The following is a 27526-nucleotide window of genomic DNA, read 5'->3' on the forward strand; positions in this document are numbered from 1 at the left end:
GTTTTTACACACCTTTCATTTAAAAATGCTTTTAATTGTGGAAAGCACAATCGGAACTCCTCGAATGTCTCGCGCACTCGACATAGATCTATGTCGAGTGCGCGAGACATTCGAGGAGTTCCGATTGGTGGAAGCACACGGAGGTTAAATCGTCTTCCGATGCCATGTTTTGAAACAAAAAATGCCCAAGATCGACAGGCTTTACCGGACTTCTTTACAAGAGAGTTCCGCCAACTCGGTATTTACGATCTTGTGTATAGGGAATCAAGTTTTTACATACTTGTAAATATAATGGGAAAATCATTAAAAATCTTCTGAAAAATCACTGGGCCAGAAAAGTTTGCATGAATTCACATGAAAGCTTCCTGACATAGATAATCTAGTCCAGATTCAATTTTGAAAAAATCATGGCCCCAGGGTGTAGGTTGGAGCCACAATAGGGATCAAAGTTATACATGCGAATATATTTGCACAGACAAATCAAGTTTAATGTGAATAAATTTCAAGTGCAAAAAGGTCATGTTTAGAACACTGTTACTAGCGTTGCAATCCTAGTTTTCTTTTTAATTTCCTAATTCTCTTTCAATGTAAAAATCGAATATACACTTCCCAAAAATTTGACATTACTCCAAATCTCGGTTGCGAACCTCTTTAATGTGGACAGTCAAAAGTTTGACCTTCTGAATGCAAAACTATTCATTTCTGTTGTAAACTTTGTAAACAATAACATACCACTATCTTAGTTTACAAAACAAATAATAAACTCTTAAATGAGCTTCTGTGATATTTTGTTAAACCTTTTAAACACACTAGACAATAAATTTTGATCATTAATAGTGAAAAACAAAATCTACGGGGGTGATGGTATGTAAATCAGTCCTTTTAATTTAGCTCTTTGGCGTGTAAAATGTTGGAAAATTATACAAATCTTGTTATTCATATGCGAAAATCTTGATTTATATTCGATAATCTTGATATTCATATGTGAAAATTTTGATGCATATTCGATAATCTAATTTTAACATTTGAACATTTTGATGTGTATGCGATAACTCTTGATATTCTTCTTCGATAAATATTAATAAGTAAGATTATCGAATATAAATCAACATTTATCGAATATAGATTAACAGAATTATCAAATATAAATGAAGATTATAAGATGCGTGTATCAATTCAATTAATGCTCTCGTGGATGATAGTATCAATGTGGTGGAAATATTGCTTGCTGAAATTAATTTAGCAACTCATTCACAGGAGAGACAAGCTTGTACCAAATTCGGAGGTCACTTCCTAGATCTTGATGGTCACAAGAAACGATGTGGCAGAAAATCGAGGGGCCATCTGCTTCTGTGAGATTTGTGGAAAAAATTTCCTTGAAAGGAAATATTTAAAAGACCATATTAAATACAAGCATTCGGCTACTGCAACCATTTCGTGCCCAAAGTGTGGAACGTCCTTCTGCCATAGAAAGTCTTCAAAAACCCATCAAAAGGTTTGTAGATCAAAGTAATCACTCGATAAATAATGGGTTGCAACCTTCTCTCTCCTTTGAATGAGTTACTAACGGGTAAAATACTTAACTTTTGGACGAATATAAGACGTATTTGATTAATTTGAAGTGACCTCCGCATTTGGTACAAGCTTGTCTCTCCTGTGAATGAGTTGCTAAATGCCTCCTTAATTGGTATGTGTCTTTGAAACTCTTCTCACATTGGGTACACAAGTATCCCTCATTTTTATGTTTGAATTTCTTGTGGTCACTCAAGGCCCCTGAACTTGTATATGAAGCTCCACACACTTCACAAATATGTTTCTTTTTATTTGCTTCATCATGGGTTTTTGATGTCTTTTCAGTAAATAGTTCTGTGAAAATTATTTTCCACAATGACACTGGAATTGATTTCCATCGTTATGGGACTGTAGGTGCCTCTGCAGACTACCTTTCAGTTTTTCAGTTTACAAGTCGTTTTACAAATTGTGCATTCAAAAGCCGGTCGTGGTATCATTTCCACCATCTCGCTCATCATAACATGCTCTTCCATCTATATATCATCAAATAATCCATGCAAACATAAATTAAAAAGTATCTTTAAATCAAATAAACAGGTAAAAGTATATTTGTGCACCATATTTTTTCTTTGTATCCAAAGTATTTTGCGACTCCCCCTTTCTTAATCATTAACAAAGTTCGACTCCCCCCTCCGTTACCTTTGCATTGAAATAATAAATCGTCTCCTTGCATTCTTTAAACGAGTATTTTCCAAATTCTGATTGTCAAACAATATAAAAGACAGGGCCGTAAATTACATGGAGGCGGAGGAGGCAGCTGCCTCCTCCAACTTTTGAGCCAAAAAAAATTAAAATTCATTAGAATTTATGTTGTTTCCAATAACTAAGAACATGATACCTCCCTTAAAAAGCATTCCAAATCTTTCTTTTAGAATGAGTTAGTCAAGTAACATCTTAGAAGGCCCTAGAATCAAGGATTTTGCACGAAACGTGTTCAGTGTGCACAAAATGTGCTCAGCGTCTGGGGGCCTGGGCCAGACCCCCGCCTAATTTCCTGCCTCCTCCAAATTGAAGGTTAATTTACGGCCCTGAAAGATTGTCAAATAATAATACATTTAGATCACCTACTATCTAGTCATACTGCTTAAATATTCATTAATGCGTATTTTCTGTCATCAATGTAGCAAAAGTTATGAATTCTGCAAATAGATCCGAAGTGTTTGAGCATACCAGATGGGTAAGTCTTGCAAACTTCCGATGTACATGTAGCTTATTTATCGTATTGTTCCGTGCAATATAGCATTTGTGCAAATACTAGTTATAAATGCAACAAAAATCCGTGACCTACCTTTCGGCGAAAAATCGACTCCCTCTGGAGTCAAAAGCGACCCCCTCGTACTTTTTTGCGACTCCCCCAAAGTAACGGTTGGACACGGTGAGTCTTTGTCATACCTGAGTAACGTTGTGACCTTGTACCATAGTTTGGGTACTGACTAAAACCCGGTCTCGGTCCTGTGACTAAAACCCGGTCTTCGGTCCCAGTCCCAGATACTTTTATTCGATAAAAACAGAATATATTAGGATATTTGAGCCCCATTTCTCAATAACTTAGGTATGACATCTCATGTCTGCATTCTGATAGTAAATTGATCATATTATTTTCTTCTTTCGTAAAATAATATGTGAAAACTCCGGGACCGCTGGGACCGAGAAATAAAAACAATGCTAAAAGCCGGTGAATGAAAAGTTTAGAATATGAATAACAATTTATTGAATAAGAATGACATATTTTTGAATATGAATAACACCTTTTAGAATAAGAATAACATGTTTTTGAATATGAATGATAAAATTATCGAATATGAATAACAACTTTTCGAATATGAATGATATGCTTTAGAATATAAATTACAAGTTTTCGAATATGAATAACAAGATTAGTATAATAGTGCAACGTTTTACACGCCATAGTGGTTTTTAATCGAACTACACATGTTTAAGATAACTGAATTTGAATTTGAATTTAGTTCTACACCTGGTACAATATACATTTATGTATCACATCAAATTTTTAAAACGAATGAGTCCGGTGAAGAAGAAAGTTTTGCCTCATTTGGGATGAATCTATGTGAAAGTTAGTACATTTACCGATATCCTGCGGATTAGTGTTGAAACTGAAGAGATACAGCGGGAAAGAAAGATTGAAACAAAAGCAATGTTAACTAGGGTGAAGTTTACGACCCATAGTAAGAGGAATTAACAGATTTATTTCATAATATATGAAATAGCTAAAAAGCTAACACGGAATTTATGCTTGGATAGAATTAAAAGTCATCTCATTATTAATCCAAATGTTAAGCTATTCAAGTATTTATTTTAAAAATTAACTGCCAGAAGTTCTCCATGTTTAGGATTGGAGTGCTGCGGTTACTAAGTCTACTGTTAGTTAAATAATAATAAATTATACACAAGATTTTTCACTTGTTGACTAAATTAGATAATGAATTATCATTTATTGTTTTATACATATCACACTCCCTGTTGTAAGTACACTCATACACGGTATTATGTGTAAATACATGTACATTTCAAAATTCTTGTAAAATGCCTTGTAAATATTCTTATATTAACGTTTAACTAAATTCGCTTACTCAATTTATGATGCAAAATTTTAAGATAAAGTTGTTTTATTGCTTGTAAACAATTCCCAAATTGTTGATTTTAATCAAAATGAATTACCCCCCGCCCCCTGATTTTTACCTTTATCTTATCTACATTAATCATTCTAATTCTTAAATTCCGTTCCGTTTTCCGTTCCGCGTTTTAGCAACACCTTGATGGCTGCAATTTTGCTTTTACCGCATGTGAAATGTATACAGGTAACAAAAAACAAAGACAATAAATTGATGAAATATGCAAGCTAGACTAGATTTCGCCTCTCGGCAACTTGGCAATGTTACCCCAACAACCTCTTCAACCTTTCCCGCCATTTGTACACTAGAAGTATTTTGCTAGGTTAAAAAATAGGGTTACATCATTTCAATGACAATGCAACAGGGAGAAGTCATTATGATCACCGGGGGAAAAATCTAAAGAGATATCTCTTTAGGTTAAAGAGATATCTCTTTTTGAAAATTTAAAGAGATATCTCTCTAACTTAAAGAGATATCTCTTTTTACATCGATAGAGAGATATCTCTTTACGCTAGAGAGATATCTCTTTCTCTTTGAGAGATATCTCTCTAGCTTTGAGAGATATCTCTCTAGCTTTGAGAGATATCTCTCAAAGAGAAAGATATATCTCCAAATCGTAAAGAGATATCTCATTTTTAAAGAGATATCTCTTTTGGTTAAAGAGATATCTCCCTAGCGTAAAGGGATATTTCTCTAACTTAAAGAGATATCTCTTTAACCAATAAAGATATCTCTCTTATTTAAAGAGATATCTTCTTTTACGAATAAATAGTAAAAGGGGTAGCTGCAGAACTGTAGCTCTCTGAAAAAATATTTTGACATAACAGAGAGCTACAGAGCCACCCCTTATAAAAACCTTCGATTTACGGCGCACAAAAAGCTGCGCACGGTTGAGACCTTATATCGTTGTATTCTTGAGTTACTGTCTCATAAATTTAATATCGAAAAATTCTTAACATATTTTCCTACTATACTTGTGTCTAAACATACCTTCAAATATTCATTAAAGCCCCACACGACCTGAAAACTCCCAGCTTCAAATGATTTCGTTAGTTGACGTAGCCATGTTAGGTAGCCGGGTCAGTTCGTACCCTGTTGTTGTTAGTATATATTCATAAAATTCGTTATATGTTATGTATTCGCTCTTCATTTATTATCAATACGAATAATTTATAGAAATTAAAAAAAATAAGTTTTTCTAAAGGTAAAATAAGCTCTTGATTCATGAAAATGCTACTAAAGTCCTTAACACTCGTGTGGCAGGAATGGAGACCGCACCAGACTAATGAAAGCCGCATTGCCGTGAGTTTAGCTATTTGAATAATTATTATTTAAAGGCACTGGGATGATATATTATTTAAAATATTTAGCTAAAATATTTGTGGGGATATTAGTTCACATCTAGACGTTATTGTGCATTATGGAAATTAACCAGGATTCGAATTGACCGGCTACCTAACATGGCTACGTCAACAAACGAAATCATTTGAAGCTGGGAGTTTTCAGGTCGTGTGGGGCTTTAATGAATATTTGAAGGTATGTTTAGACACAAGTATAGTAGGAAAATATGTTAAGAATTTTTCGATATTAAATTTATGAGACAGTAACTCAAGAATACAACGATATAAGGCCTCAACCGTGCGCAGCTTTTTGTGCGCCGTAAATCGAAGGTTTTTATAAGGGGTGGCTCTGTAGCTCTCTGTTATGTCAAAATATTTTTTCAGAGAGCTACAGTTCTGCAGCTATAAAAGGGCTTGCCATAGGAATCACACGTTTTTCTTTCTTTTATTTTCAATGCAAATTATTCAGTTTTGTAACCAATGCCGAAGATAATTTAATTTAATTGTTAAATATCCTTTACAAAAAAAAAAAATAAATTCTTTTTGTCCTGTGACTTGCCCACTCTTCAAAATCCTAAATCGGGGAGGGGGAATCTTTCTCCTAGGTTCGAAAAAAATTCTTGATTTCTTATTCGGGGCGGAGGGGGGGGGGTGTTAAAAACTTGCTCCCAAACATCACCCCCCCCCCCCCTCGATTTCGTAATTCGGGGAGGAAGGGGAAGGGTTGACATATATGAAACTTCTTCATCGATACATGCATACATGTTTGCAGTTCTGTCTTTACCCTAACTACCACTATAAATGAAAATGGAAGAGAGCAGTCACCCCAATTTCTCTATTTGTATATGTTTTAAACAATCATTGAATTATTACCCCCCCCCCCCCCCCCCCCCCCCCTCATGACACGACAGTAAGTCTAAATGTCAGTTAAACTGCTTTTTATCAATACAATCTAGATCTTTAAATAACTTTAACTTCCTGAACTTTTCACTATTTCACAATCATCACCGGCTGCGGAATTTGACCTCGCCTCCTTTTAATGGGTCAAAAAACCACGTGGTGTAAATTCAAATAACAATAACGTTAGTAGGGGTGCTACTAAATTCAGACCAAATGTGATACTTTGCTGACCAAATTGTAAAGTCTATTGATCAATCCGTAGGCAATTGAAAACTCAACCGGTCTTTTGTAATTCGCTGTAAATTTTCAATTTAGTTTCACAAATTGTTACCTGTAGTTTAAACAAGTATATATATATAGCTACGCCTCGACCTATTTTATCAGATGTTATCCGGAATTGCATAATCGACGAACAGTTTCACGTCTAGTTTAGGAAACTCGATCCGCTTTGAGAAAATGTCCAATCTGGCCAAAGTCCCTTTCCTAACAGGCGTTAGACGATTGTTCTATTTAGTGTCAGTAAACGAATCTTCGTTTAAAGATGTGGAAGAGGTTCCTCTTTACATCAACGAAGTAAGTATCTTCATACGATGTAGCATTATCTCATCATTCGCTCGGACACCTGGGTTTCCTCCCACAAAATGACCCACCTGTGCAAGTCGGTAAACAGCTATTGTAATGTTCATTAAGTCTCCCAAAGTCTGGAGACGTATTGTTTTTGCTCGGTTCTTCTTTTTCGCGCCCATAAAAGCAGGAAAGCCTCTACTAATATTGTAAATTCCATGATCCCAGGGGCAGAGGTTCTGACTCCAGGGTGGGGCCTAATTTGGTATATATAGTGTTTATGTGTAAAACATTTAAATAACATCTTCTTTAATGCTGTTGATACTGAATTGAAATTGAAGGGATATTTAGAAGGATCGGGTAGTTCTTCAGGCCAATAAAAACCAACATTATGAGTGTTTACGGTAACCTGCTGTTAGAAAATAGGTCGGTTTTTTTTCCCTATTTAGTGTATCATTATTTGTGTACTAATTGTGGTATATTTTGACAGTTTTGAACAACTGCTAGGGGTGATGTTATTTCATGCAATTTCCCCACAACAATAAAAACCAACATTATGAGTGTTTACGGTAACCTGTCGTATTTTTTGTTGTTGTTGGTTTTTTTTTTGGTTTTTTTTCCTATTTAGTGTATTATTATTTGTGTACTAATTGTGGTATATTTTGACAGTTTTGAACAACTGCTAGGGGTGATGTTATTTCGTGCAATTTCCCCACAACTTTATATTCATTGTTCTTAAATAGTTGGTTACGTTTAACGTCTCACTCGAGAATTTTTCACTCATATGCATTTTAGAGGCTACTGATACTTTTAACTAAAACTCGGGTGGCTGATAAGGCCTGTGGGCCTCTTGTAAAAATCTATTTCAATCCATTTTGACCACTTCTACTTTATTTATAAAATATCACATGCACGTGAATATATTAAACATTCACATGCTTCAGGCGAAGGGATTTTCAGTCTGTGGTGGTAAATTGCTCTTTTACCCTAATTGTCACTTGGTAAATTACAATCAATATCAAAATACACAAATATCATTATTTGAAAAGATATCAAAGGCAAAAACATTGAAAATGTAAATATTTAGAAATATCATTCATTAAAGCAATTGTTTCAATCATTTTATTCTCTCGGTTTTTTAACTGTCGAGAAAGCAAATCAATTTTACTGCATTAAAACAATATAATACTGGCCAATAGTTAATCGCAGTTCTTCACTTGTAAAAGGCACCTACCGTATATAGCAGCTATTTTCTGCAGGTTGTTTTTTTACGAATAGGAAAAATCCACAAAAATTACATCAGCAGAATATGCATGTACATACGTATATATCGACACTTCGGTAATAACTATTGAGAAAAAACAAACCATCTTTGAAATTCAATGAGAACTTTGAAAATATAATGCATGTTTGTACGTATTCATATTTATTGACACAACAAAAGTAATTGACCCAAAATAAGTTTTACTGTGATTTCTTGTAAAGCATCATAAAGCTCAACAAAAAGACAAAGGGTTTCGTCTAGGTGAACAGGAGTTTCAATGTTTGGTTTCAAAATGTTAACGAGATTTATGAATTCGTCACTACAAACTTCCTTCTGTTTTCCGTACAAACGGATGCATATTTTGACATCTTCTGCCTTCACTGATGTCTTGAAAGTTTTTCCGTTTTTCCGTTTTTCAGTTCAGGAGTAAAATACGTAACATCAGGCCTTCCCGAGGGACTTTCGATATGAAATTTCTGATGCCGAATATCATGCAAATTCCAGTGCTGTGCAGTTCTCTCCAGATCAGTTTGTAGAGAATTCATGAAACAAAATCTTAAACACTCTTTCACAGCGGGGTTATCCAAATCAAAATAGCCACAGTCCCGGATATCTTTAAAAAAGAGTTATCCACTAATTAATCCCCAATTTCCCCACCGTGCCTCTATTCTTTGATTTAATCTGAATCTACCATAGATAAAACGTCTGATACCGACCATAGAGTCCGTTGAATGGTATCGGGAAAAAGGTTGCAAAAAACTAAGACTACTGTTCTCAGTTCCCTTATCAGCTCTTAAGATTTTGGGAGCACACTTATTAAACATAGTTCAAGCAATCTAGATAATATTTGAAAAATAATGGCTGGGTCGCTGTTACTGGATGTGACGTTGAGTCACATGACTCTTCGACTGTAACCATCAATGCATCCATGGATACAGAATCCAAAAGATTTAAGTTTATCATATCCATCCACATGTCACACGCAGTTCGGTCCCTTCAATGTATCTAGACCCTTCGCTTCAACCTTATGAGCTCTTCACTCCTCAACAGCTTCTGGGAAATTCTCTTTCATAATCTTCAGTACATCATTTTTTCTTACTGCCAATCCATGGTCTTGAATAAGTCTTTTCCACACGGTTCTGTAACCAACACACTGTCCACTTACTCTACATTTATTTTTAATTACTTCAACAACATTTTCGGTGTCAGAGTACTGTTGATAACGTCTTCGTAGACTCGATTGAAGTCAGCATTTCGCAAATTCTATGGTCGTTATAACGATCTAGTTCGTCAATACAACCTCGCATTGGGTTAAATGCTGTCTGACGTGTTTCATACCGATTGTTAAGCCGTTCTTGGCACACTGATTTGACTGCGGATAACTCCGTTTACCTGATCAGGATATGGGGCTCACAGCGGGTGTGACCGGTCAACAGGGGATGCTTACTCCTCCTAGGCACCTGATCCCACCTCTGGTGTGTCCAGGGGTCCGTGTTTGCCCAACTATTTATTTTGTATTGCTTGTAGGAGTTATGAGATTGATCACTGTTCGTTATCTTCACCTTGCACCTACCTTATTTAAAATTCACTTCAACTGTCGAACGGATATAGTAATGCCGTGTTTAGAAAACAGGAGAAGAACTAATTCAAAATACTTAAATCCATCTATAAAATAAAGTTTGATTGAGTCATTTCTGCTTCCACGGGTGAGGGTATTTGACGACACTACACATTGGACGCACACTAATATATAAAAGAACATGTATATTCTACAAATCATGGATGAAGAAACTGGTTTGTCTTTGTCACTGGAAATAATAATCCAATTATAGAGGAACACGTTGCGACATGTCAAATATTACTTAGAAATGATAGATAATAGATAAGTCGTAACAAAAAGGAAATAACAAATAAGTCGTAAGAGGTAACGTAAAATGGCTATTAAATTATTTAAAATACACAAATATTTAGAATTAAAAAAAAAATACAAATACAAAGTAAGATTTAAAATTAAGAATTTAGAAATAAAAGATAATGAATAAGAATTAAAAAATAACATACAAGATATAACAAGTAACTATTAAGAAATAACAGTTTAGTAATAAGAATTTAGAAATAACAAAAAATAAATAACAAATAACATTTAAGAAATAACAGTTTACTAATAAGTATTTAAAAATAACAAGTAATAAATAAGAATTAAAAAATAATGAATTCAAAATAAGGTTACCTTCAGCTGGTCACTATTTTAAATTACAGCAGACTTTTTTATGCCACCGGAATCGAAGATTTGGGGCGTAGGTTTTTGGCCTGTCCGTCTGTCTGTCCATGTGTCTGTCTGTGACAAAAACATTAACCTTGGTTATATCTTTTACACCATAAGAGGCAGAACTTTCATATTTGGTATTTGTATTCCTTGTGGCAAGACCTTTGCATTGACACCAAACTCTTTGACCTGGTGATCTTAGCATTGACCTTTGACCTAGGTTTAGAAAATTTGACCTTGGAGTTTGAACTACTTTTGAGTAAACCTAATCTATTCAATGTTTCCTATCCCGTGGGGATCCGGATTAGAATAGGTCCTCAGTACCCCTTGCTTGTCGTAAGAGGCGACTAAATGGGGCGGTCCTTCGGATGAGACCGCAAAAACCGAGGTCCCGTGTCACAGCAGGAGTAGCACGATAAAGATGCCTCACTGCTCAAAGGCCATAAGCGCTGAGCATAGGCCTAAATTTTGCAGCCCTTCACCGGCAGTGGTGACGTCTCCATATGAGTGAAATATTCTCGAGAGGGACATTAAACAATATTTAATCAATCAATGTTTCCTGAACTATTTTCGTTAGACTTCATAATTTGTATATAGATTTTTAATGGCAAGACTTTTTTTTTCATATCATGATCTTTGATTTTCTCCAAAACAGCAAGGCCATGCTGGTCATATTGGTGTGTGAATTAAAATTCGGTCATATGTCATGACCCTTTGGGGCTATGCTGGGGATGCAGTATGGCCTATTCTGTTTGACTATGGTCAAAATTTTTCATGAGAATAAAGATATTAACAAATTTAATAAAATTACAACAGCATGGCCACGGTGACTGAAGTGAGCGATGGGCCTCTTGTATTTTCCGTGTTTGATTTAGAAATAAATTTCATTTTCAATACATAAGAGTATACTGCGATATTTCACGCTGGTATGCGATTCACGAAAAGTATGCTTGTGTGAAGAAAATGAAATTTACATTTTACTTTAATTTCTGTCGGAATTCCCAGTTGTTGAAATAGACTAGATAGAATTTTCTATCGGACCCGGTTTATGGTGAGGGCCTGTCACGAGACAGATTATAGACGTACTACCGTATATTTATCAAGATTTACAAGCGCATTGTTTCAACTCCAGCGCAATTCATGAGGAAATGGCTATCATTATTATTTGAAAAGATATCAAAGGCAAAAACATTGAAAATGTAAATATTTAGAAATATCATATATCATTAAAGCAATTGTTTCAATCATTTTATTCTCTCGGTTTTTTAACTGTCGAAAAGGCAAAAGAATTTTACTGCATTAAAACAATATAATACTGGCCCTCACTATTTTTTGCGGATAGGAAAAATCCACAAAAATTATATTTGCAGAATATACATGTACATATGTATATATCGACACTTCGGTAATAGCTATTGAGAAAAAACAAACCATCTTTGAAATTCAATGAGAACTTTGAAAATTTCATGCATGTTTGTACGTATTCATATTTATTGATACAACAAAAGTAATTGATCCAAAATAAGTTTTACTTTTATTTCTTGTAAAGCATCATAAAGCTCAACAAAAAGACAAAGGGCTTCGTCTGGGTGAATAGGACTTTCAATGTTTGGTTTCGAAATGTTAACGAGATATATGAATTCGTCACTACAAACTTCCTTCTGTTTTCCGTACAAACGGATGCATATTTTGACATCTTCTGCCTTCACTGATGTCTTGAAAGTTTTTCCGTTTTTCAGTTCAGGAGTAAAATACATAACATCAGGCTTCCCCGAGGGACTTTCGATATGAAATTTCTGATGCCGAATATCATGCGAATTCCAGTGCTGTGCAATTCTCTCCAGATCAGTTTGTAGAGAATTCATGAAACAAAATCTTAAACACTCTTTCACAGCGGGATTATCCAAATCAAAATAGCCACAGTCCCGGATATCTTTTAAAAGATTTATCCACTAATGAATACCCAATTTCCGAAGAGTTCCCCACCGTGCCTCTATTCTTTGGTTTGATGTGGTTCTACCATAGATAAAACTTCTGATACCGGCCATAGAGTCCGATGAATGGTATCGGAAAAAAGGTTGCAAAAAACTAAGACTACTGTTCTCAGTTCCCTTATCAGCTCTTAAGATTTTGGGAGCACACTTTTAAACATAGTTCAAGCAATCAAGATAATATTTGAAAAATAATGGCTGGGTCGCTGTTACTGGATGTGACGTTGAGCCACATGACTCTTCGACTGTAACCATCAATGCATCCATGGATACAGAATCCAAAAGGTTTAAGTTTATCATATCCATCCACATGTCACACATAGTTCGGTCCCTTCTACGTATCTAGACCCTTCGCTTCAACCTATGAGCTCTTCGCTCCTCAACAGCTTCTGGGAAATTCTCTTTCATAATCTTCAGTACATCAATTTTTCTTACTACCAATCCATGGTCTTGAATAAGTCTTTAACCAACACACTGTCCACTTACTCTACATTTATTTTTAATTACTTCAACAACATTTTCGGTGTCAGAGTGCTGTTGATAATGTCTTCGTAGACCTACCTTATTTAAAATTCACTTCAACTGTCGAACGGATATAGTAATGCCGTTTTAGAAAACAGGAGAAGAACTAATTCAAAATACTTAAATCCATTTATAAAATAAAGTTTGATTAGGTCATTTCTGCTTACAGCGCTACCGCGGGTCTGAGCATTTGACGGCACTACACATTGAATGCTCACAAATACATGTATATAAAAGAAAATGTATATTCTACAAATCCTGGTTGAAGAAACTGGGTTGTCTTTGTCACTAGAAATAATAATCCATTAATGGAGGAACACGTTGCCACATGTCAAAATATTACTTAGAAATAATAGATAATAAATAAGCCGTAACAAAAAGGAAATAACAAATAAGTCGTAATAGGCAACATAAAATGGCCCTCCATGGGCTCCGTAGATATTATCTGTGTAGTACTTTTTTAATATTCTCTGTGGCCCAACGATGAGTGCTGACAACGTTTTGTAATGTTGTTTTTCGAATACATTTTTCTATAGAACACAAAGTTGTTGGTAATTCTTTTTGACTACAAGACTGTGATAATGCTGTTATGTAAATATAATGCAAAAGAAGTCATGGCGGTTCGAGGAAGCGGTTTCTCATGTAATGTTGTATTATGTACATTTGACTATCAGTCTTTATCGTAGCAAGTCTCAACCGTGAGTCGTAATTTCTCTGTAAAGATTTCTTTTAAGGTAACGATTAGTATTTTAAAATGCATTATCTATGTTAATAATGATATATTCTTCGATTCGTTTATTCAAAAACATATATACACATTCATACGTACATCATTAACTTAACAAAATAAAATTTTATTTTAGTGAAAGTGTGAAATATAACAACAAACAGGTTGAAAAACCTTTAAATGACAGTCGTAATGAAAATGTAGCTAGATTATCCTACAGTTCAACTAGATTTAACAACGTGAAAATCCAAAATTTCATCATCAGTACGTAAATAACAACATATACCAGAAAGAAATGAATGTAAGATCGGTAAAGTTGGCTACTAATAACCAGCTACTAGTAACTGGCTACTTAAAAAGAAAGAAGTTGGCTACTAGTAGTCAGCTACTTGAACCAGGAAAAGTTAGCTACTAGTACCCAGTTACTAATAGCCAGCTACTAAAAGTAAGAAAAGTTAGCTACTAGTTGCCAGCTACTACAAAATATAAAAGTTATAATTACTGATAGCTAGCTACCAGATAAAGGTTACTGAGTTTGAAAATTATTATCTATCGGGTTTATTTCTAAAGATGACAAGGAGTCGTATGAAATTTCGTGCTCAATATTTCCCAATTACATAACAAACTACGAATAAACTTATCCAGCTGAGTGTTTACTTTGAAAATGACACGGATTGAATTCAGACCTTCATTCATTTGATATACCATTCATTTTGAGATATCAGCTACTTTTACAATTTGATTCGAGTTACCCTGAAATTTCAACATTTGTGTGAGTACCGTGAGGAACTTTGTATTTGTGTTAGATATCTGACGATTTACGACTATACATATGAAAAGAAGTGATATAGGGTGTCTTGATACGCCACCAATTTCCAAATATCTCTCTTAAGGAAATTAGCTACTTATACATTTTGATTAGCGGTACAATGTGAATGAAATACCTTTTGATATTGCAGGTAATCTGAAGTTTTTCGAAAATAACTTAAGGAGCTCTGTATTTGTATTAGATAGTTGACACAGGCACTCGACGTTTTAAATATCTATAATAATAAAAAAAAAAATGAATATTATGTTTACAGAAAGACAATTTTTTATTATTATAGATATTTAAAACGTCGATAGCTGACTAATTTACCATTGCACATAAGACAATGAATGATATTAGGTATCTTGATGTGCCATCAATTTTCAGACATCACGGTTAGGGAAGTCAGCTACTTATACCTTTTGATTGCAGGTAACCTAAACTTTAAGATTTTTCGAAAATATCTTGTGAAACTTTGTGTTTGTATGAGATATCTGGCTACATGTAATTTACCATAGCGCATAACTTTTCTTACTTTTAGTAGCTGGCTACTAGTAACTGGGTACTAGTAGCTAACTTTTCCTGGTTCAAGTAGCTGACTACTAGTAGCCAACTTCTCTCTTTTTTTAAAAGTAGCCAGTTACCAGTAGCTGGTTACTAGTAGCCAAATTTACCGATCTATTAAAGAATGTATTGTACAAGGAATACAACAGAAATTTCGAATAAGAGAAGATGTTAGGAATGAGAATCTACTCTGTTTAAGACTGAAAGAGGAAAATCATTTATATATATCATGAGCCTTGCTTTGTTCAATAGAAACTTATTTCAAAGTCGATTTAACCCTCATATATGTCTAGAAATAGCGGAATTGGTGGGTTTTTTTCTTCAAGGGTGAGTATATCATAAATCTAAAATCAGACATTTTGTAACAAAATAAATTTAATACAAAAAATTCAATTGATATCTTACATAGTCACGTAAATTACGTGACAAAAATATTTTGCATAAAAATTGCAAACTTAAGAACTTTAGGAAACATCTATTACAGTCGACTAGCAAATGAATTTTGCAAATATCTTGGGAATTACTGCATGTGGAAGAGTGTTGCAATGCTCCTTTTCATTTTCTGATATCTCAAAACTCCTGTGACTGCGACCAACTGGATTCGTAGTCAGTCAGTATATATATCGGTAATATCACCCTTGTTCGCAAAGAAAATGTCCTATTGAAAGTCATTTAAAGAGAATATGTTTTACTCTAACGGACGGTGTAATGTACAAGAAGTATTGAATGCATTTTAGTTGAAATTGAAAAAAGCGGTATTGAACGTAGATTACGGAACGTAGATTACAAACAACGATGTAATGACTGCGTATACAGCAATACACCATGAAATCGACTGTCTGTTACCTCTAATTGGTCCATGAACCTAATGTGTTTGTGACTATGTTGGTCAATAAACTTTATAAAACCATAAGACACAACACTGAAGGGAACGTAGATTACATCCTTAAAAGTACTATTACGCTGGCTGTGTCTACAAAGGAAGTACTCGCTTCCCTTTTCAATCGTTGTGGGATGAATAAAATTAAGTATGCCTATAAGGCGTGTTACTAGTTTACTTGAATATTGGCGACATTTTTCAATAGCAAATATCTAATACAACAACGAACAGATTTCTTAGAAAATTCCAGGGTTAAAAATGCATGTCATATGTAATGATTTTAAACGAAAAGAATGATATTATCAGTTAGATATTTTTAAATACCAAACGTTGAATTTTAACATGTCATTGAGCGACACGACGATTTCGAGAAATTTTAGGTGTATTCATCAATGTAATTTCAAAGAGTTTCATTTTTCAATCATTATTTTGTGTGTTTAAGCTGTCGCGATGATCCTTAATATTACCGAAAATTCATTCAATTTCAAAATATTTTGACCAATGTTTTTGCAAAACGCTAGCGACAGCACTCAGACGTAAATGGACGCTTTAATGGAGAATAGGTGTCCAAGTATTTAGATATTCAAGGATTTTTCTCTTCAGAGAAATGGATGTAGCTAGGCTATACACTGTACCTGTCCATTTCTCTAAAGAGAATGATTCAAGGATATGATAGGCCAATGTATAGTGGTGCAGAAAAGTTCTTGTTTCAGGATAAATTTCAAATGAGGGTGGAGTCTATCGTGTAACTCTAAGTGGGAAAAATTAATTCCCAAAATTCAACAGACTATTTGACAAATATTATAGATAGAGTACTTTGGTCTTCGGAAATAAAAAGAGAATGACAGGGTCTACAAACTAGTTTAAAGCTCAAGGGATTCTAGATAGTGACCTTGGCCTGTGACCATGAACATAAAAAGTGGTATAGATTTAGAACCAGCACTAATAGCGACATGGGCAAACTACATGTAGTATCAAAGTCAAGCGACTCCAGTAACCTTTACTTCTGACCTTGTATTCAGACCCAGGTCTGATAGAGACATGGGATATTTAAAAAGGATGATGGGATCTAAATTTAGTATCAAGCTTAAGCTCCAGTGACCTTGACCTCTAACCTTAAACATAGAATCTGGCATAACTTTAGAATCGAAATTGATGGAATCTTCATAAATGATAAGAGAATACAAAATAGCATCATTATCTAAGATTCCCCTGACCTTTGACCTTAATAATAAATACTGGTGTTACTTTAGAATTGGGACTGATAGAGACATGGAATCTTCAGAAATAATAAAAGGATAATGTGACCTCCTAACTTGTATTTCCATTGACCTTGATCTTTGATCATAAAAACTTGTATTACTTTCATGGAATCTTCAGAAGTGATAAAAGAATGTTGTGACCTACAAACTAGTGTCAAGGTCAAGTAACTCCAGTTTTACTAAAGGAAGCAAAGGGATGTCTTGAAATTTTTCAAAATTAAGGTCTTTGTGATTTAGATTTTTTAAATGTAATTAAAATTGGCATGGATTTTGTGCAAGGGAGTTAACCATTGTGGAAGGGGTAGTGGTACTAAGAAAAAGCCCACTTTTAAACAGCCATGCAGTACTTTGTTTGGGAGACTTTAAAATCAGCAATTTATAATCATATCTTGTTATGTCCGACCTTGAAAATAAAGATTATTATTTCATATAAAATACATACTTAATATACTGATTTTGAATCAACAACATGCATATATAGTGCAAACAATAGTCAGTGGATTGGAACAAGTCGGATGATCACCAAGTGAGATTGAAGACAATGGAAGGCTTTGAAGCACGCCTTCAGCACGACTATAAGTGGTCTATGCATACACTCTCTGCTCTCCACTGATCATATGCCAGAACTTAAGTTTCTTAGTAGTATAAATTGACAGATACAGATGTCATTAAACCGTATTACTAAATATGTTGCGCCACTGTGAATTTTCAGCTTGCATATACTTATAGCTTCTAAACTGTAGCTCTCCAAAAAAAAATATGTTAACAGACCAGAGGTCATGATTTTAACAAAGTGGAAATGAAACCCAAATTTATGATGAAAGTTTGATAAATACTGTCAAATTCCAGAGGGAACAAGTATCTATTTTTCAGAGATGTTCAAACTGATTAGTCACCTTTCTAGCTCGCCTGATTCAAAATTCAATATCTATGCACCTGTATGCCACAATCTGGGAACAGTTTCAAAATCACAGATGTCTGTAACACAGTTACAAGTTCATATATTGGGGTTGTAAATGAGACTACTGTTAGAAGTACTAGTATGCAGGTTTTTTTTCTAAAGCAGGGTTTTGTGGTTTACAGACTTTGTAATGTCTTCCCACTTCTCATGAAATATTAAACTCTTAGTTTGTATGGACCAAATTTTTTTTTTTTTTTTTTTATATTGGTTTTTGTACACATAATAAAGTACATGAATACAACAAGTCATATATAATTATCATTATGTGCATGGAGAGAGATAGTGAGAAAGAGAGAAAAAGAGAGAGGCATGTTTTAAGTAAATATTAAGTTCCATCTGTTCCATTGAGTATCAAATTTTTTCTTTTCACCATTCTTATATGCTATATATTTGTGTGTTTCATAAAATAATTTCATTTGTGATATTGCAGCGGGCAAGTTTAAAGGTTTCTTAATGCATCTTGCAGTATAGACATAATACTTCAGAAATAAAATGATAATGTTTTGTATATCACTATTATTTTCAATACAAGCTAAAATAAAGGATTTCTTTGTAATTGCAATCTGTCGCTCATTCTTGTCTTCTAAAAATTGTTTGAATTCTACAAGAAATAATTGTAAACAATTACATTCCCATAAAATATGTTCTATTGTTTCCTCTTCAGAGTGACAAAAGTTGCAATATTTAGAATCTATTCTTTTTATTTTGAACAATTTGTTGCTAAATTTTGTTTATAATTCGGTATACTGAAACCAGTGGAGCTTAGTCTTTTGTCACTCTGAAGGGTATTTTGTGGATTATTTTCCATTCCCTGTCGTCTACATCTAAAAGCTCACTCCATTTCTTTTTGCCAGCTGAGACCGAGTTATTTTTATCAAGAATTTCATAGAAAAATTTTGATTTGTAACATTTCAAAATTGTGTAAGTATATTTGTCATAATTAATGGACTTGTGAGCTTCATGATGTTTTTTCCATGGTCTGAGTTTTTTATCCATGCTCTTACTGCATGGATAATGCTGTTGTATTCTAAAAAATTTATCCTAATGTTTGTATAAATATCACAAAAATGTTTAAAACTAAAAAGTGAACCATCTTCATTAATAATATCATTAATCAGTCTGATGTTGCTGTCAATCATTTGTTTATTAAAAAATGGTTTTCCACCAATATGAATCTGTGGGTTATAAAATAGAGGTGAATCAGCAGCAACAGTGGACTCATCAATAAGACTATGTAATGTAATGTAGGACTTGAATACATCAATCCAAAATTTATTTTTCAGTGTTTTTAAAAAAGTGGTGATGTATTCAACCCCACAGTTAATGAATTTGTTCAACTCAAAATTGGGAATAAACAGTCCCATACATGTACCTCTGCTGGAAAAAATGAGATGTCTTACCCAAAATAACCAATATAACATACATGAGATTAGTGAACATAGCTGTCTGTAGCTTTGTTTGATTTCCCCCAACTCCAAGTCATTAACTCATTCTGGTCTTAAATCTACAGGCTACACCTTTCTTCTTTGTGTGTATGTTCCTGGAAATGGCAGTTATGTGGTATAAAAAGGACAAACAAATCAGATTCAATGATGGGGCCACATCTCTCTTTGCTGGACAGTATTCCAGATTCCCAATGCAAGTTTTTAAGCTTTCAAATATTGAATTTTTAAAATATTTTGTTTAGCTAATTATGTTAAAAGAATATCTTGAATATTTGCAATGATTTGAGTGTCATGGGCGTATTCTCTGAGGCGCTATATGAATCGTACTCTATGATATTGGTAATTAGTTTTTATAAACTGGAATAAAATACTTAAATATTGATGTTATACTTTCTTTTAGAATCCTTGGTCTGACATCCTTCTCTTTTACTGGATATGTTTGGGTGTATGACAACTACAATATTTATGAACTGCCTTGGGATTCGGCCTGGACTTGGTGGCTCTGCTTCCTTGCAGTGGATTTTGCATTTTACTGGTTTCACAGATTGGCACATGGTGTGAAATATCAGAAATATAAAAATATAATTAAGAATCTATATATGGGTTTATGGAATGCAAAAAAAATAAGCATTACTTTCATTTAGTGCATATTCAATGTCATAATCATATGTACAGTTTGTCATATAGACAATCACATTTTCTCAGAGGTAAATTTCATGTGGGCTGCCCATCAAGTACACCACAGTTCTGAGTACTGCAATCTGACAACAGCACTGAGACAATCGGTACTTCAGATATACACTTCTTGGGTAAGATTTTAAACATTTGTGTCTTTCTAGCTTGGTGATTAGGGCACTCACTTCACAATGTCTCTGCTTTGATTCTCAGTCCTTTTGGCCGTGACAAACCTAAGATGTTTAACATATTAAGTAATAACTGTTCCTTCACTATGTACTCAGCATTAGAAGCAAAAGTCACTCATCTTTCAGATATGACCTTAAAAACAATGTCCCGTGTCATTGTAGGCATTCGCATGTTAGGGAACTCTCATTGCTACAGCCTTAAGCACCATGCATAGGTCAAAATTTGTGCCACTTCACATACAACTTGTGATGTTTCTTTGTGGGTGAATTTTTTTCCCCAAATGGGATGTAAAACAATAAAGAGAAACTTTTTTTGGTTCCTATTAAAAATCATATAATGGTTGAAATATTGTTGACCATATTCTCAAAAGTTTTGTGTTTTAAAGATTTGATAAACTTATCGGAGAAAGTACTTTGTAATTTCAGGTATTTTACCTTCCTCTTGCTTTATTTATACCACCCTCCATCTTCATGGTTCATAATGAGTTGAATATATTGTTCCAGTTTTGGATCCACACTCAGGTGAGAAGAGATGTCAACAAAAGATTTAAACATTGGTATAAATTTTATGTTTTTTGAGAAATATTGCCCAGTAAAGGTCCTAAATTAAAGTTTTTGTTTTTGTAGTTCATAAAATCACTGGGTCCGCTGGAATATATTCTCAACACCCCCAGCCATCACAGAGTTCATCATGGAAGAAATCCTTATTGCATAGATAAAAACTATGCTGGCACACTCATCATATGGGACAGATTGTTTGGTAAATTTCAGTAATTTTCAGATTGTGTAAACTTTGTATGAACTTTGTTCTGGACGTAATTTAAGAAGGTGTTTCTTTTTTTATTTTTGGCATTTTCAGGCACCTTTCAAGCTGAGGATGAAGAGGTTGTGTATGGGTTGACACACCCAATCAATACATTTGATCCAAATGTCATTCAGGTGTGTATGAAAATAAAAGTGTAGTGTAAAGAGGATTTTTGAAATTTGATTCTTGCATACTGGACATTTAGATAAATTTACCAGCCTAAACAGTGAAATGGACTGTCACTTCCTACCCAAACTGAAGGTATGTTTGATGGACAAAACCTTTGTACCTGCAATTTTCCAAAACTCTGCTGTAAATTTGTTTTAGTCTTGTACCTCAAAGCCAATTAAATACTTCTTTTGTCGTGCGTTGTCCGTCATGTGTTAACAATTGAACATTTTTAACTTCCTCTTGATAACTACCATTCCAATTCTTTTAAAATTTGGTATAAAGCATCTCTGGGACAATGGGGACATAAATAGTAGATTTCAGGACTCCTACACCCCTGGGGCCCAAGGGAAGGGGTAAAAACTGCAAAAAATTTACCAATTTTCAAAGACCTTCTTCTCTACAACCGCATACCGGTATATAAGAAAAACTAAATGCATAGTGATGTAGAGCAGGGAAACCTCTACCAAAATTATAAATTTCATGATCCCCGGGGTAGGGGTTCTGACCCCAGGGTGGGACCAAACTTGGTATATAATATTAATGTGTAAAACATGTAAATAACATCTTCTTTAGTGCTGTTGATACTAAATTAAAACTAAATGGATATTTTAAAAGAGCAGGTAGCCTAGTCCTTTACCAAAATTGTAAATTTCATGATCCCAGGAGTAAGGGTTTTGGTATCAGGGTGGGGTTAAAATTATCATAATGATTATTGTCTTAATGATTTGAAGAACTTCTGCAACTTTGCTGATACAGTATAAAATCTAAAAGCATATATAGGAATAGCAGAAAAGGATGTACAAAAAATGGTGAATTTCGCAACCCCAGGGTTTTGACTCAAGAATGGGTCCAAATTAGTCATTTCATAGCATTTCATCAGTATATGCACTTTTGTGGGTTTTAAGAACTCATCTTGTTTTATACTGTTGCTGAATATTAGAATTTAGCTTAGATATTCAGAACTGGAATATTTTTATGACCCCGAGATCGAAGATCGGGGGGCATATTGTTTTTGTCCTGTCTGTCATTCTGTCTGAAACTTTAACCTTGCTAATAACTTTTGAACAGTAAGTAATAGAGCTTTGATATTTCACATGAGTATTCCTTGTAACAAGACCTTTTCGTGGGTACCAACATTTTTGACCCTGTGACCTTGACCTTGGAGTTTGACCTACTTTTTGAAAACTTTAACCTTGCTAATAACTTTTGAACAGTAAGAGATAGAGCTTTGATATTTAACATGAGTATTCCTTGTGACAAGACCTTTTCTTGGGTACCACATTTTTGACCCCGTGACCTTGACCTTGGAGTTTGACCTACTTTTTGAAAACTTTAACCTTGCTAATAACTTTTGAACAGTAAGTGATAGAGCTTTGATATTTCACATGAGTATTCCTTGTTACAAGACCTCTCCGTTGGTATTAAACCTTTTGGCCTTGACATTTAACTTACTTTTAATTTTTTTTTACATTGGTCATTACTTCTAAATGGTAAATATTAGAGCTTTCATAATATACATGAGCATTTCTTTTGACAAGATCTTTCTACTGGTACCAAGATATTTGCCCTTGTGACCTTGGCCATCTTTGGGATTGGTCATTATCGGGGGCATTTGTGTTTCACAAACACATTTTGTTTTTAGGTTTCATAGCCCTTGGGACTAATAATACATTTAACTAGTACTCAGGTGACTGATAAGGCCTATGTGCCTCTTGTTTGTTGTACAGTTTGGATGTTTGAAGTACATGATTGAGAGGTTCAGTGAGGTGAAGGGATGGAAAAACAAGCTGAGAGTAGTGTTCTGTGGGCCAGGATGGGCTCCAGGCAAACCAAGAACTGGAGATATCAATGATATTCCTGTGGTATGTTCATCTCTATGTTTTTTCTGTGTGTGTTATGATGGTGACCAGTTCAGTTTACCAGTGATAATTAATTTTCAGATACAATTTGAGATCCTGTTGTTGTATTGTTAGCTCACCTGAGCTGAAAGCTCAAGTGAGCTTTTCTGATCACCTGTTGTCCGTCGTCTGTCTGTAAACTTTTGTACATTTTCGAATTCTTCTCCAGAACTACTGGTCCAATTTCAACCAAACTTAGCAAAAAGCATCCTTGGGTGAAGGGCTTTCAAGTTTTTTAAATGAAGGGCCATGCCCCTTCAAAGGGGAGATAATCACAAAAATAGGGTGGGGGTCATTTAAAAATCTTCTCAAGAACCACTGGGCCAGAAGAGTTGAAATTTACATGAAAGCTTCCTGACATAGTGCAAATTCAAGTTTGTTAAAACCATGACCCCTGGGGGTAGGTTTGGGGCACAAGAGGGGATCAAAAATTTACATGCGAATATATAGGTAAAATCTTTGAAAATCTTCTCAAGAACCACTGGGCCAGGAAAGTAAAAATTTACATCAAAGCTTCCTGACACAGTGCAGATCCAAGTTGGTTAAAATCATGGCCCTCAGGGGTAAGATGGAGCCACAATAGGGGATCAAAGTGTTACATACAAATATATAGGGGAAATCACTAAAACTCTTCTGAAAAATCACTTGGCCAGAAAAGTTTACATTTTCATAAAAGCTTCCTGACATAGCGCAGATTCAAGTTTGTTAAAGGGGGAGGGGGGGGGGGGGGGGGGCACAATAGAGGATCCAAGTTTTACATACAAATATATAGAGAAAATTTTTCTCAAAATCCATTGGGCCAGTGAAGTTTACATTTACATGAAAGCTTCCTGATATATTGCAGATTCAACTTTGTAAAAGCCATGGCCCTTGGGGGTAGGTTGGGGCCACAATAGGGATCAGAGTTTTACATGCGACTATATAGGGAAAATCTTTAAATATGGGCCAAGGTGACCCAGGTGAGCGACGTGGCCCATGGGCCTCTTGTTTTTGGTAAAACTATTATTCATGACTTCAAAACATTAACATGCAATCTAAAAAATGATATTTCACATTTTCTATATTCTATATTTACAGGAAAAGTATACAGTTCATCTGAAAAATTAATATCCAAAAATATACTTTAAGGTGAAAGCCCCATGGCCCCAGTATCACATGAACCTCCCAAGCTGGGTCAGCGTATATGCAGCAGTACACTTCACACTGGAACTTTTCTACTATCAGGAAGTGACAGCTAGGAGTGCGGTGAGATTGTATTGAATTGGGCTATACATGTATGTTTAATCAGTAGAGCAAAATAATTTCTTAATACATTGCATATCAAAATTACGACAAGACTTTGTAAATTTCTGAACAACAGTCTGGATAAAAGGAAAGAGAGAGTACATAATGATTTATTTGCATATATATATATATTATACATTTATTGCATGATAGTGAGGGAGATATGAAGATTTATTCGCCCAAGAAAAATCATATTCCCCTCGGGAATATGATTTTTCTTGGGTGAATAAATCTTCATATCTCCTGAACATTCATGCAATAAATTGTTTATTATACCGAAACAAAGCAAGACTACAAAAGTGCGTTTGAAATTGGAGTCCGCTCATCTACATTGTATGTAGCTGGGATCGTCCTAACGGTAACACTGCGCCGTCAACGTATTACGGTAGAAGGTACAAACAACGAAATACAGTGATATGATAACCAGTTTTTGTATTTCCATTCTCCTTGAATGCTGATTTACTTGCTTGTTTTTGTATCAACCAAAACCAAAACCATGCGATTCAACTGTGTATCAGAGACCCGCATATTTTGTACCTTACGAACTATGAAAGTAGAATGACTCGGACTTATTGTGACGTCACAATACACTTCATCTATCTTGACGTTAAATTTATGGAAAATGCACGAGGCTGCCCAAGGGGTAAATATGATTGGGAGATATGATGTTTGAGAGGGAGATATGAAGTTTTGTCATCCCTGGCACGTGACCGTCTAGACCAATCAGATTACGCGTTGCATAGAATTCTCATACTGAGGTATAATAAATATTTATATTTCGTTTATCTGAGGAAGGGACGGGTTGTCCCTAGGACTTATTGCATTGTTCATGTCGTTGGTTTGTTTGTTTTGTTTTGTTTCATGACCCATTGAGAATTTTTCTTCATATTGAGACGTAACCAGCTGTAGATGAAGTACCACAAATTTAGACCCACGCTCTATATGCCTATGCTTGATGCTCAGGGCCGTAGCAGTGAAGGTTCTTTATTGTGCCAATGCTTGCCACGACATGGGACTTCTGTTTTTAAGATAATATTCGAAAGACCCGTGATTTTCGCTTGTAAATGCTGAAAGTTTGGCGAAGGAGGAATCACTATTTATGTAGACATCTTAGGTTTGACTCAGCCATAGGCATGAGAGGGGCTCCAACTCACGACCTCTCGGTTATGAAGTGAACGGTCTACCACTGAGCTACCGTGACCGGTGCTGTCGTTGGTCATATCAGTGCTTTATATAAATTTAAGTACTGGAAATGCCATGACACTGTTGGGTATTCAAACCTCAAATTTTTGACACAACTGCATCTTTATCAAGAAACATATTACATTAACAAATATCACTACATCGATAACAAAAATGATACACTAATAGACGAAATTAAGGAATAAACAATCTCTAACAGTTGATGTTTGAATATTAAGTAATTCTATGGGTTTCATCCTTTAATATCATTATTTGTTGTATTCATGACAATAAGTGATGCTGTGGTGTTGTAAATAAATGCATTTCAAAATAATCTGCCTTGTATAATGAATTCTGCCTGACTGGTGGTGGTGTTTTATTTCTTGTTTAAAATATGTTTTGTGTCTCCAAACACAGGGCCTGTCTCAGTTGTCCATTTTGCTTTTTCTCCTCCATATTGGATTTTGCCTGACCTGCTTTGGAAAGATTTTTGATAATGAGTAAGTGCACAATATTTAAGATATAAGTTTGAAATGAAATTGTATTGTGAAGAAAATTTAGACTTTTCTCTTTTATTTCCTAGTCCATCTGCTCCTCAGTACGAGCTTCTAAGATGTTTCCTGACGTTATGTGGTGATGTTGCCTTGTGTCACTATGGTTTCTATGGAGCCCCTGGTTACAGACCCACCTTTGTCATATTTCTACAAGCAGTGTTTATGTTCTCTCTCTGCGTGTGGTCGTCTGTCATTTACAACACCGTCACGAAAACCAAGAAAGTAGACTAGCTTCTGTGTTTATTCTGCACAATGCATCAAAGTTCTGTGATAGTTCTCATGAGGCAATTTATGTTTCTTAAATATTTCAAACATATCGGTGATAAAGATTTTTTTGTTTATATTTATGTGTATTACATACATGTATATGTCATATGTTGATTTCATTGCTCTGCAGATATAGATACCGATTGTAAAGTTTTAGTCTATTGAAGGAGACAATCTGGTTTTAATAGCAATTAGATGACAAGCATAATGTGGTTAAATGAGTTTAAACTTGATTGTTTCATTCTTTAATAAAGATGGTGCTTCTAGTATTTTGATAAATACATTTATATGATTGTATTAATTATTAACAATAAAGTTTTGTTATGAAATTTATACACGTTTCTGGTGTTAAATTAAGATAAGATGTACTTATGTGTCACCAAACTCCCCCTTATGTGGATTGTGGCCTTATAGATCCAATGACTGCCCCCCCCCCCCCCCCCCCAAAATTATATTATTTCATCTTTACATTAAAGGTCAAAGGTAATCAAAAATGGTATGTGACACACTGTCTTATTATAGTATACCTACATACCAAATATCAATGGCCTATGTAAAAAGACAAATAAGAGGCCCATGGGCCACATCGCTCACCTAAGCGATGTGGCCCATGCCATTTTTCAGCTGTTGTACCTTTCAAAAGATTTTTTAAAACAATCTTTATTTCCATGATTTTTTTTTACCCCATATTGTGGCCCAAACGAATCACAACTGCAAATGAATTCACATTACACAGAGATGCCTCAACATTAATATGACAGCCATGACCTTGCTGTTTTAGATAAGACCAAAGTCATAAGGCC

At 34.7% G+C, this 27526-nt stretch overlaps 1 protein-coding gene across 1 annotated transcript; it reads left to right on the top strand.

The window, feature by feature from the left end:
* The first annotated feature begins 6827 nt into the window (after window positions 1-6827).
* Window positions 6828-27056, top strand: LOC125669582 (alkylglycerol monooxygenase-like). The gene is made up of 11 exons (XM_048904188.2): window positions 6828-7018; window positions 19765-19892; window positions 20100-20254; window positions 20405-20508; window positions 20989-21084; window positions 21190-21322; window positions 21422-21501; window positions 23266-23400; window positions 24565-24681; window positions 26320-26402; window positions 26486-27056. Exons 1-11 carry the CDS (start codon window positions 6902-6904, stop codon window positions 26685-26687), a joined length of 1350 nt encoding a protein of 449 aa, XP_048760145.2. The 5' UTR covers window positions 6828-6901; the 3' UTR covers window positions 26688-27056.
* The last annotated feature ends 470 nt before the right edge of the window (window positions 27057-27526 follow it).

The sequence above is a fragment of the Ostrea edulis genome, chromosome 4 (genome assembly GCF_947568905.1).
Source record: "Ostrea edulis chromosome 4, xbOstEdul1.1, whole genome shotgun sequence".
NCBI lineage: Eukaryota > Metazoa > Mollusca > Bivalvia > Ostreida > Ostreidae > Ostrea > Ostrea edulis.

What these genes read in the sequence shown, in the direction of transcription:
- LOC125669582 (XM_048904188.2), top strand. Translation starts at nt 6,902, where the DNA reads ATGTCCAATCTGGCCAAAGTCCCTTTCCTAACAGGCGTTAGACGATTG. An exon ending in TTCCTCTTTACATCAACGAA is followed by an intron (nt 7,019 to 19,764) that starts GTAAGTATCTTC and finishes TTAAATCTACAG; the next exon opens with GCTACACCTTTCTTCTTTGT. An exon ending in GTTTCACAGATTGGCACATG is followed by an intron (nt 20,255 to 20,404) that starts GTGTGAAATATC and finishes ACATTTTCTCAG; the next exon opens with AGGTAAATTTCATGTGGGCT.